This window comes from Blastomyces gilchristii, assembly GCF_000003855.2.
Source record: "Blastomyces gilchristii SLH14081 genomic scaffold supercont1.1, whole genome shotgun sequence".
Classification (NCBI taxonomy): Eukaryota; Fungi; Ascomycota; class Eurotiomycetes; order Onygenales; family Ajellomycetaceae; genus Blastomyces; species Blastomyces gilchristii.
In genome coordinates, this window is record NW_003101682.1 from 354,989 (window position 1) to 367,227 (window position 12,239).

The 12,239-nt window shown below is 45.0% G+C and overlaps 1 protein-coding gene across 1 annotated transcript; it reads left to right on the top strand.

Annotated features, from left to right (window-relative positions):
- Nucleotides 1-7,737: 7,737 nt before the first annotated feature.
- BDBG_00057 (HAPB protein) lies at nt 7,738-9,117 on the top strand (the record flags this gene model as incomplete). The annotated part of the gene is made up of 1 exon (XM_002628765.1): nt 7,738-9,117. The coding sequence occupies one exon, from the start codon at nt 7,738-7,740 to the stop codon at nt 9,115-9,117; it is 1,380 nt and encodes a 459-aa protein (XP_002628811.1).
- Between the last annotated feature and the right edge of the window lie 3,122 nt (nt 9,118-12,239).

The window sequence follows — 12,239 nt, forward strand, 5'->3', positions numbered from 1 at the left end:
TGCACATTTATCTCATCATTGCGTTCAATTCCTCCACCACAGCTTGTATTTTTTTTTTCAGGGGGGGGTCAATCACAGTGACGCCATGACTTTTACAAGGTCATGCTGGAATGTCAAGATCAAAGACTGGCTGGTGTGTATAGAGTGCTCCGTGAAAGAGAGAAAAAAGTGCAAAGATGTAAAAAGGGACATGTAATGCTAAAAAAGCATGTAACAGGTCCAGGGTCTCGAGATAATCGACTCTCTATATAGCTAGCTCCCATGGTGTATGAATTCAGAGCAACATGCCTCCGTTGTCCTAAAAGTCCAAAACATTTAATTGATGAAGCTGAAATACTGTCTGATCTTCTAGACGCAGAGAATGTAGAGCTCACTTTCACTATCTCTTCACACAAGGTGGAAGCATGTGTCATATCTCAGAGTAGTATATTATTGCATAATGAAGATGTGCTGTAGATTCAATGTAAACAATAATCATTAGTGACAGAGAATAGAGATGAAGCTCAGATCAAGAGCATCTAATGACTTGATAATGGGCTAATTTAAACTATATTGTAGCATCATGGAAAGAATGGTGAAAGTTTCAAAATGGTATGTACTGTACTATCATGCGCAGGTACTTCTTAGGCCTGACCAATATAGGGATCGAGAAGTTTAATAACATCCAATTTAGTCCGGCCTCTCATCAAGTCGTTGTATCTGGGCCAATAGGTTAGCCAATACCAAAGCCGCACATTCTCCTATGTATGTGTAAGTGGCCAAGTCAGAGGAAAGCTTTGCTGTTCCTATATATATATGCCCTGATATATACCCTAACATTTCCTAACGTCGACGTGGATGAAAGAGGGAAATCAAGTGAAGCATTCGCTATATGTAGATATATTTTATATGCCTGTCTAGAGGGCAATATGGCTTTGAAAACTAAGCGCTGGGTATGGTGGGTTCGCCGCGAGAAGCGCTACTGAACAGGGTAGAGGGCAACGGTTGAACATCAACAGAGTACGTTCCCCGGATCTTGGGAAAGAAAGCGGTGATAGCCATGGGATGGGGTCTTTGCGTTCATCCAGCCATGTCAGAAACGTTTCAAGCATGTTTACTTCTCATCATTTCTAGACAATACCAAATGGAAGACCAGATATTCCGTGCTTCCCTTCCCTCCCTTCCCCTTTACTCTCAAGGGGGATAGCCCCTGTACCGTTATCCAAGTTTCAAATATAACAGGAACGTCGCAGTAGACCTTATGAGCTGCAAGCCAATTGAAAAAGAAGAGGGAAGACAGGGGGAGCTTTTGGATCCAGATCAGGTTGAAAAGGGGGCTAGCGGGTGTATATATCGCTAGGCCAAAGATAGGAATGACTATCGAATGATAAATTGAGCGAGGTGATCATGAAACAGGTTGATCGGAACAACTTGTACTGTACACCCATCGTACCATGTGGCAGTGGAGTTAGACAATCTGAAGATAATAAGAGAGCGCCAGGAAAAGAGACAAGCCATAGACAGCATCTGTTAAGAGATCGCCCCCAGTCAACAAATCTCTTTTTTCGTTTCCTTTTTTCTTTCTTTTAGAGGTGGAGAATATCTTCCAGCTCCCTGTGAAATTTTTTTTTTTTTTTTTTTTTTTTTTTTTTTTGCCATAAAATGTCCAAACCACCCAAGAGCGATTAAGGCAGCTTTTGCCCTCTTTAGCGTGAGGTCTTTGGTCATCAGAATAATTTTCCTGTGTGAGAGAAGCCTTTGGAGATGGCTGTGGTGATCAAGATATATAAACACGGAAAAGGAAGAAAGTGAAAGCAAGCAAGGAGGCAGAGAGATAAAGGAGGATTCGTCATCGTAACTTGAAACCATCGTACCGGCAGAGCAAATGTCAATATGGACAGACCGGTAGCCAGTTAAACAGTTTCAATCTTTATCAACCATCCAATTGACAGATCAACAGATGTACCCCTCACCGAAAGAAAAGTGGGTGGCAACTCGACGTCACGGGTGGTACTGCCTAGGTATCAACTATGGCAGAGACACTGCCGCAGAAGAAAATCGGCACAGTAATATAACTGTGATTTCTGCGCATCTGTCGATGTCAGAACAGAGGGATCAGCAGCTCGTGGGATGACGCCGCTCCGGGATGCCTTTTTCCAAGAGTAGGTAGGGTTAGGCAAGAGGGATATTTTCCCGAAAAAGCGGAACCGTCATATCTGAATATAGGCACATGGGGCTATATCAAGATAGGGTAGGGTTGATATGATAGATGCTGGCTCATATACATGAAATGTATATAATGTGAACACATATATAATCCCAAAGGAAACAAGACGAAATGAAACCACCGCTCGCTCACCGAGTCACACGAGAAAAGCGGCAAAAAAGGGTATCAAATTTCAAAAACCTACGCATCCGCATCCGCATCCGCATCCGCATCCCCATCCGATGCGAAGAGCGAAGAAGACATGAAACTTGGGAAAGACAGATCAGACCGAGAGAAAACGTACAGCGTCCACTGAAGACATGACTCCCAGCCACACACACTCAGCCCCATCCACGCATGCACCGGACGGAGAAGGAAGCGGTGAGCGTTTCCATTTATATCAAAAACCAAAGGACAAGCTGGGAGGTGAAACACTCGTACAGAGCTCTGCCTCAAGACTCGGAATCGGAACCGGAATCGGAATCAGGATCAGGCCAAGTCAGAGTTGGACTCATCGTGAGAAACGCACATCAACCTCCAAATTAAAATAAATAAATAAATAAATAAAAAAAAGCCTCAGCCATTCCAGCGTTCGTCATTATGGTTCTCGGAATTACTTTTTTGAAGTCGAGAGTCGGGAACCAGAGCAGGCGGGAGGGAGGTGGTAACTAGTACCTGTACTGCAATAATAATACAGAAAAAAGGAGGACAGGAATTGGCACAGAGTGGACAATGAGAGAGAAAAAGGCATTCATGTGTCCTTTCTTTCAGATCAGGATTTTATTTTACTGATCTTAATCACTGTAGGGAGTCTGTTTTGTTTTCTATTCTCTCTCTCTCTCTCTCTCTCTCTCTCTCTCTCTCTCTCTCTCTATAAAAGGCAATATGCAAGGTCTTGACAAGGAATTCATGAGCAAGAAAGAAATAGAGAAAAGAGAATGACCATGCATGGCCATATATTAATCAAGCATGCCTCGTTGCATGGTGTTAGTCGTTCCATGCCGGACAATGCCATTGTTCAAAAGCGGCTTAAGAGAAAAGGTGTACGTACATACTCCGTACATACACACTGTAAGCTTCTTAAATCACTCAATAATACTCAACACACACTCTTATTCTAAAGATAATAATTAATTATTATTATATAGAGTAAGTAGCTAGCTACTCCGTACTCTCTTCTACTCAGAATGATTCAACTGGAAAACACTTCTATTTTTCAAATATAGTCAGTCAATCTTAGTGTATTATTATTATTGGTTGGATGTGTATTTTAAGATTTTCACATTTCCCATAAGGCACAGCTGCATTATTATCATTATTGATGCGTTTTCGATTAATTCCAGGGCTGAAAGAGGGCAATGGAACTGCATGTTTAGTTTAAATAGCCACACGCGGTTAGGAAGGAAAAAAAAAAAAAAAAAAGAAAAAAAAAAAAAAAAAAAAGAAAAAGAAAAGAAAAAGAAAAAAGGCCGCCCAATATGAGACATCTTAACTGGGTAATTTCTTCAGTCAGCTCAAATTCGAGGGCTGGGTTCGCAGTGAGCTCACTGCAGAGAGAGGAGAGAGAATAATATATAATTAAAATAATAATAACTGCTGCAATGCAATCAATAAAATAATAAGAGGTAACTTAGGTATTGGTGGGAAGATCTTGGACGCAAGTTAGCTGTGAACAACATACTGCGTACTGCGTACATACATCCCTTGACCGCCCGGACCAAAATACCAGCAAACACAGCTAGTCTTTTTAAGTACAGACGAATTCTCTCACAATAATAATAGTTATCTGTACTCCGTAGGTTGATTTATACATATCACATTTTTTCCCTCTCCTTCCAAGTTCTAAACTGTCCAATATTCATTTAATAATAATATTATTATTATCTTCCCGGGGTCCCCGTTTGCGGAGAGTCAGTCAGTCAGTCTCCGTCGGGAATTCAGCGCACGGAAGATAGACGGAAACCGAGAGACAGACGGGAAAGTTACCCGTAACTAGTTAGTAAGGCGACTAAAGTTCAATAGTAATTTTCCTAGCGCACCCAGCCATTTCTAGTTTTTGGCCCCCGTCACATCATCACGATTCACGATTCAACCAGCACAGCAGGCTGGCAGCAGAAAAAAAAAAGAAGAGAAATAATAAAAAAGAATTGAGTGATTGATTGTGATTTATTCCCAGCCAGCCCGCAATAAAATCGCCCAAATCGCCCAAATCCGCCAGCCAATCATCAATCAAATCATCAGCCGCCTTCCTTGGCGATCCTTGGCGCTTCCGGACTCCGTCTTAGCTAAGCTCTGAGTCAGCAGGCCCGGCAAATCCACAGCGACGTCAACTTTCCCACCTCCAACCAGTCACGACTCACGACTCACCACTCAACCACTCACCACTCACTACTAACTCACTACTAACTTCACTACTTTCCACTCTCAACAACACTCACAACCCGCCACCCAAAACCCACTCAGAGACTTTTCTCCCCTTCCCCCTTTCTCTTCTTGTCCTGTCCTGTCCTGTCCTGTCCTGTCCTTGTCCTGTCCTGATCCAATCCAATCGTCTGCTGCCAACCCTTGAAATTCCCAGCAGAATCAATCCACTCTCCCCTCTGACTTGGTTTTTTGTCTCGAGTCCACTAGCCTGGTCACGTTGCTGGTCTCTGATTTGCCCGTTCTACTCCTCATTCTTCTTGTTTTGCCTCTGAACTGCAAAAAAGAAATAGGCTCTGCTGCTGCCACTGCACTGCGGCGCGTCTATTTCTTCCAATTCGAATCCCCCTCTTCAGCCAGCCAGTCTCCGTATTGCCACGCCACGGTTTCTTACTGCCACTATTGGTTGGTTACTGCGCCTGCCCGCCCCCCCGCCTCTTGTAGCGTGGGTAAACGTAAATTAAGCAAGGTAAGTAAGTTTGTTTTTGCCGCTGTCACTTGTTGTCCGTTTTCCGTTGTCAGTTGTCCGTTGTCTGTTGTTCAGCCCCGTCCACCCAATCAATGCGCCCCATCTCTGCCGTCGTCTTGTCTCCTCTGCCCTTGCCGGCAACGGGTCTCTGTTTTGATGTGATGGACCCGGCGATATAACTACGCATAGTACATTATTACATGTACATTGTACGTTGCTAGATGATTATTAAATAGGGCTCAATGTGTAATTCTGACAGTCAGGCTAGGCTATGTTTTAGAACCTCGAGGGTATTATTTCCCGCCGACAACAAACTACAACAGCAAAGTCCTCCCTTGCCACAGCGCCTGTTCCGACTCTCTGAAACGCGGCCCCCTCCCTCCAATAAAACATACCTTGAGACAGCAATCGGTAGTTAAATCCTCATAATAAGGAGAAACAACTCCAATCGAGCCAGATACAGTTTGTTTGTACTTTGTTTATCTATCCTACCTACATGCGCCGACGACTGTGTAAATAGTTTATATATACGGAGTACATATATATATATATACATAGATATATATATATATATATATATGTAGTATATATATTTTATTTGTTACTCGCCTCTTGCTACGAGAACAGCTGCAGTAAGTTTGATCATTTTTCTTGTCAGTTCTTCCTCTTCCCTTCTACGCGGCGTATTCCCTCCTGTGACGAGCAATGATGTATGTAGCCTGCATACAATCGCTCCCGCATTTGCCAACACATAACCCCCCCCAATTATTTTCTCTCTTTGCCATCGCCTTGCTCTCGTTCTTAATCCCTAGCCCTCTTTTGCATACCTAAAAACTCTGTTATTCTTGTTTACGTTCGCACTCTCCTTGTTGTCGTTGTCATCCATCCTTGCCAATCCTCCGATCTGCCTCGATTCCCTACCCTTATTTCTTGCACCATCCCTCCTCCCCTTATTTATATAGCCTACTTGTTTAGTCTCTCCCCAACGTTGCACTCGTTGTATGGTTGGTTCTCCGCCTGCTTGTCTCCCTCTCTGACATCAGAACGAAGCTCCAATATTTTACCTTTTTTCCCTCCCCCCCCCGCTCTCTTCGTTCTTTCACCCTCTCGACGTTGGTCCTACTTGGCAGTCCGGCAACCCTCTTTTTTGCCCCAGGATTTACCCGGCTCCAGTGACCAGCCTTGGGCACCACCTCAGATCGGGCCTACGACGTGGCAGACACTAGCCGATATCCCCCCCATTCCCCGTCCCCATCCCCATCCTTGCCTCTCTCGGGCTCGTCCGTCTGCCCTCTGGCCTCTCCTCCCCCAGGCCCAGTTATGGTTCATTGTCCTGATCAGAGACATCTGCAGAACACGAACTGAAGCCACCCACTTTCGCTGTCAACCCTTGGGCCTTGTTACGATATCTACGTATTTCTCGGTGTTTTTTAGTATTATTTCTTTCTTATTTCTCTTTTTTATTTCTCTTTTTTTTCCCCTTATTTTTTTAGTGCGACAATTCTTACATTCTTTTTGGGGGGTTCTTTTTTTTTTCAAACTCACATTATTCCCTGATTTCTCTCATTTTTGTTGTCACAACTTTCAAACTCATTATTATTGCTTTTCTTTCCCCCGCCCTAAAGAGTAAAGAAGCAAAAATTATAGTACCCGCACCAACCCCGAAAGGAAAAAAAATAAAAAATAAAAAATAAAAAAGTCTGGAAAAAGAAACGAAACGAAAAACAAAACCGACCACCGCTGTTTGACAACACATCAACGCGCTCTTCTGTCACCCACCTTGCCCTCAGTTCCCCCCGGTTTCCTGCATCAGAGCCCAACCACGTCTTCACTGAGACTGTGCTGTTCAACCATCGCTCGAAAGGGACCCTTATTTTAAACCTTCCATATTACCTGCTTCTTAAATCCCTTTTCCCGCCTCTTTGTTAACAATCGAGGCCCTCACCTGTCGTCGCGTTCGAAAAAGTTTCTGAAACCCGTTTTTGGCTCGATTGTGTCAACCAAAGAAAAGGCAGGAAAGAGAAAAAAAAAAATAAATAAATAAAAAGAAAAAAAAAAAAAGAAAACTCGTGCGTTGAGCGTGTGCACGCACATAGCCGATCAGTCTTTTGGCGCCGACCGCTCGTATTGGTCTGTTTGCCCCCTCCCAACCGGACCTAAATCCAGTGACCATCCCACTGCTGCATTAGGTGCTGACGCGACCGAAAAGGCTGCAGATTCCCCATCCCAGCGACATCGAATCATTTGTTCGCGCTTCGCCTGTCGAACGCTTTCAAAAACGTTCCTTCTCGACCCTTCGCCGCCCCCGTTCCCCGTCCCACCCTATCCTGTCCGCTCCCCTTCCCATCCTATCCCTCGATCGGAAACCACTCGCTACTCGCTCACATAATAAAATAAAATAAAAATTGCTGGCTTGCGACTCCATTGGTGCGCTTCCCAACGCATTTGCCGCCGCTGGTTTAATCCAGGTAGATAGATACCTTGGGCTGGAATCTCAGCTCCTCGTTCGCTCGCTCGATTAAATAGAATAATAAAAGGGAAAGAGGACAAACGCGAATTGTTTTCCCAAGTCGATTCCACCCAACCAGCGCGACCATCCATCATGGAGTATCCCCCTCAATATCAACAACCTCACAACCAACACCCACACGCATCATCACACATGCCTCCATACCAAACCTCGCCTGCTAATGCTGGCCCGCCGGTCGGGTCTATCACCTCCCCCACAAACGCTCAAGCACACATGCAACATCCCCACCCAAACCACCAAGCCTCTCCGATCCTCCCGTCGCAATCGCATTACCAACAAACACAAAGCGCGCCCGGCCAGGTACACCAGCAGATGAATTTCCCTCAACAGTACGCTCCACACCCACAAACATATGGAATCTCCCCTACCCAGGCCGCTGCCGCCGCCGCCATGGCCACCGCTGCTGCCTCGGGTCACCAATTCTACCAACCATTGCATCAGGACTCGATGGGTGGTGGATTGCCACCAGGCGCTCGTGGCTCACCTAGGTTACCATCTTCCCAGGTGAAGAGTGAACGACATCCAAGATCACCACCGCAAGTACCTGTCCAGATGGCGCCGCTCTCCAGCCAGGTGCAAATACCACAAAACGCGTCGATACAGCAGCAACAGCAACAACCACCATCGCAACAACAACAACAGCAGCAGCAGCAACAGCAGCAGCAGCAGCAGCATCAGCATCAGCAACAACAACAACAACAACGTCGCATGAGCCAACAAGTCAGCAGTCCACATGTACAAAACGCCCAACCCGCCCTCAACCACAGCCACAACCACACCATGCAACGACCCCCGCCAGGCCCGTCACCGATGTCCGCCCCGCCTCAACACTCTCAACACCCTCAGCATGCTCAGCACCCACAACATACTCAACACCCTCCACCTCCACCTCCACAACAACAGCAACAACAACAACCTCCCCCGCCCTCGCAAGACCTCGTAGCCACCACCTCTGCCTCCGCCCCCGCTCCCCCAGCCGCCCCAGCCGAAGAATCCCCCCTCTATGTTAACGCCAAGCAATTCCACCGCATCCTCAAACGACGCGTCGCGCGCCAAAAACTCGAAGACCAACTCCGCCTAACGTCAAAGGGCCGCAAGCCCTACCTCCACGAATCGCGACATAACCACGCGATGCGCCGGCCGCGCGGACCGGGCGGCCGGTTTTTAACGGCCGAGGAAGTGGCCCAGATGGAGAAGAATGCTGCAGCGGGCGCGACGGGGATTGAGAATTTGCCAAATCATGGGAGTAATGCCAATAATAACAATAACTCTGCTGGGATTGGGGCGAAAGGGAATTCACGTCCAAATTCACATCCGCAACCACATCCACACTCCGCCGCGCAGAATGTGTCGCCGGGGCAGAAGAGGAAGGCTGCAGCTACGGCGTTGAGTGGGAATGGACAGCATGGCGGTGGGCATGGGGGGAAGAAGTCGAAAACGAGCGGTGCGGGTGCGGTTCGGAGGCCGAGTACGAGTGCGCATAGTGATGGGGATGGGGATGATGATGGGTAGTGTTTTTATATATATTAAAAAAAAAGAGAGACGGTGGGGGGTTGGAAAAGGGAAAGGGAAAGGGAGGAAGGAGACAAAGAGTGAAACGAGGGAAGAAAAGAAAGAAGGGTATGAAGTCATGTCTATAGGATAGGTTTCTGCGGTGCTGCTTTGTCTGCATTGCCTTGCTTTTCTTTGCTTCATATGGTGCTTGCGTGCCTGCGTGCCTGCGTACCCGCTTTTGTGTGCCGTTTTTATGGGGGGTGTTGTATGATCCTTGCTGCGTTGGTTTGCTCTGTCTTTGTCCTCTTCTGTGTTGTTTTGGGAGCGTCTCTTTTTGCTAACCTACAATGTACTGTGCTGTTTTTTCCCATGCCATCTCTTTTATCCTCGTTTAATTTGATGCAATCGAATGTGTGGGAAATGGGTTCCATTTTTTCTTTTTCTTCTTTTTTTCTCCTATTCCTACTCTTTTCCTCGTTCCTCTTTTCCTAACCGTCCAACCTTTCCATTCATCTATTCCAGCCAGTCACTCTGTATTCGCGGAAAACAAAAAAAGATTGCCAATTTCAACTTCCCTTTTGTCGTTTTCTGCTGTTGCTGTTTTACCAAGCCAATTTATGTTCTTTATTTTATCTGTTTTCCGTTTGCTTTTTTTGTTTGCTTTCGAGTCATTTTTCTTTCTCTTGTTGTTGTCTCCTTTCATTGAAACCTTTCAACCTTCCAACCTTTCCTCTCCTCATTTGATGATACTTCTCTACCGGTTATCTCCCTGCCTGCGCTGTCGTCATCGTCTCTGCCACGCTTAATGCCTGCTCTATTTTTCTCTTCTCTCCAATCGCTCTAATACCTCTTTTTTCATCCATGCTGGAATTGGTCGGGGTGTTCATTATGTGATTACTTTTTCTTTTACTTTTTCTTTCCATCCCTGCTTCGTCAATTTGTTTCTCCCCTCCTTCGCCTGCTCCTCATCTCCTACTGATACCAAACCCCACAACCTACTTCATTTCAATGTTACTATTTTTCATGCCCCTGCTGCAACGCTTCTCCCATCTCACATTTCGAATTTCTACTTTTTCTCTGGTCTATATACACTATCAAATGGGCTACATGCCTAAATAACGCTTCGGTGCGTGAAATCTTTTTTCTATTCTATTTTATTTATTGACTTTTACTTCATATATTTTATTATTATATACCTTTTTGGCTTTTTCTTAGCGGATTTTTAATTTCCATATGCAACTATTTTTTTTTTTTTTTTTTTTTTTTTTTTGGCACCGCTTCTCCTCTTCTCATAACCTTTCTTACGGTCAATTTCAACAGGGTGAAAGGAAGCCCACGGCGAGTGATTAAAAATTAAGCAAAAAAGACGAGCGTCAAAATCTCCATCTTTTCATGTTTCGATCTCATTTTATTTTCTGGTTTTCTGGCCTCTTTCCGACGTATTCAATTGATTCCCTTGTTTTCTTTTTTTCTTTCTTTTTTCCTGTCTTTTTTTATTTATCAATAATTGACATGATGAACGATTCTTCTTCAACCTAAAAAAGGGAAAAAAAAAAATGTATATATTTGATATGCGAGCCTTTTATATTTTATATACAAGTGATTGCAAATTTTCTGATTTTAGGTGATTTCTTTTCTGTTTGATCTTTTCCCTTGCTTACATTTTTTTCTTCTTTTCCCAGACGTATTTGGCGAATTTCCTCATGATTGATTGCCGTGTGTATGAAATAGTTTTTGTATATTACAGCTCAGCTACAGTTTGATAGTTGAAATGAAAATTGAATCCATTCAGGAAATCAGGCTTCAGGCAATTTTCTTCATACACGCTCTCTCTTAGCAGCCATAGCTCCGATATTGAATGAGAAATCTAGAGATTAGTTAGTTATCACATGACTTGTTTAGCCCTGGTTCTTTCTCGACTTCTTCATCTCTCATTCATTCAACGACATCCAAGCTTCATTGGAGCAACTATTCTGCAAACGTCTCATTTCATCAAATCATCTTCTGTCAATATCTCACTAGAATCTTGCTAGGGAGCTCTACTGCATGGTTGATGCATTTCCATCTCGATTTCTGTGTTTGAGCTCATATTCCATATGCATGCAATCTCAAGTTTTCTACAAACACTTGGACTTTAAGTTTTCTTGAAGGTCGTACATGTCTTCATTTTTAAATAATTTCTATATATATTCATTCAATTGTCAGCTTCTTAACTGCTGCAAATCAGCATCGCCACCATTCGTTTCAATTCTAGTGTACGTACCCAAGTGCATGGGGCTTGAACGGGCACGTGTCTGCAGCTTCTTTTATTTCTGCAGATTGTCTATCAAAACCAAATGTTCCATGTTGCTCACTTCCTCCCACTCCTGGGTTTCACATGTTCTGCGAGCCATAAATAGCCTTTATCTGGCGGATCATATCGCCGCGCAAGGGCTGAAGTCCCCTATCTAGGATTAAACCGCCGGAAATGGCCCGGAGACAGCGAGTTTCAAAACGGGATACGAAGCAACTTTTAATCAATTTGACAATCGACCATGGCAAGAAACTAACATATCGCCACCTGCGAATATCACGCATCTGACACTCTTTGCGGAGCTCCCAGCCCACCCCCGCCTCGTTTTGGCATGTTTTGATATTGAGTCTTGCGTTTCGTTCTTTTGAGTGGGGAGGGAAAAGATCTCTCTGGCTACTATGCAATGCGATTGGTTTGGTACGGATGTTTTCTATCTTCTCCCTTCTAGACTCCCCGTGTTGGATGGTGGATCACGGAGCTGTGGCCTCAACAGACGAGATACCCCCTGGTGAGCGCGCGTGGAGGTAAGGGAGAAGGGCCGTTTGCTAGCCTTCCATCGTTAAGAAAGGATGAAATGTTTAGTTTACCGGGGCTGTCACCATGTCATTTTCCGGCGTCTACATCTGATAAATGGCCATCCAGCACTGGTGACTGGCTATTCGACCCATGCCAGTGCACGTCGGGGCTTTTCCTGAATTCGATTTCACGCCACTAGTACCTTAATTCTACATGCCCTTGATTCGTCTTTGTGACCGAGACCCGACCCGCTTTCGCGGACGCCTGATACCTACGTATGGTAGCCCCTAATTCGACAACGATCAGTCTCAGCTTCTCCCAGAGTCCAAGA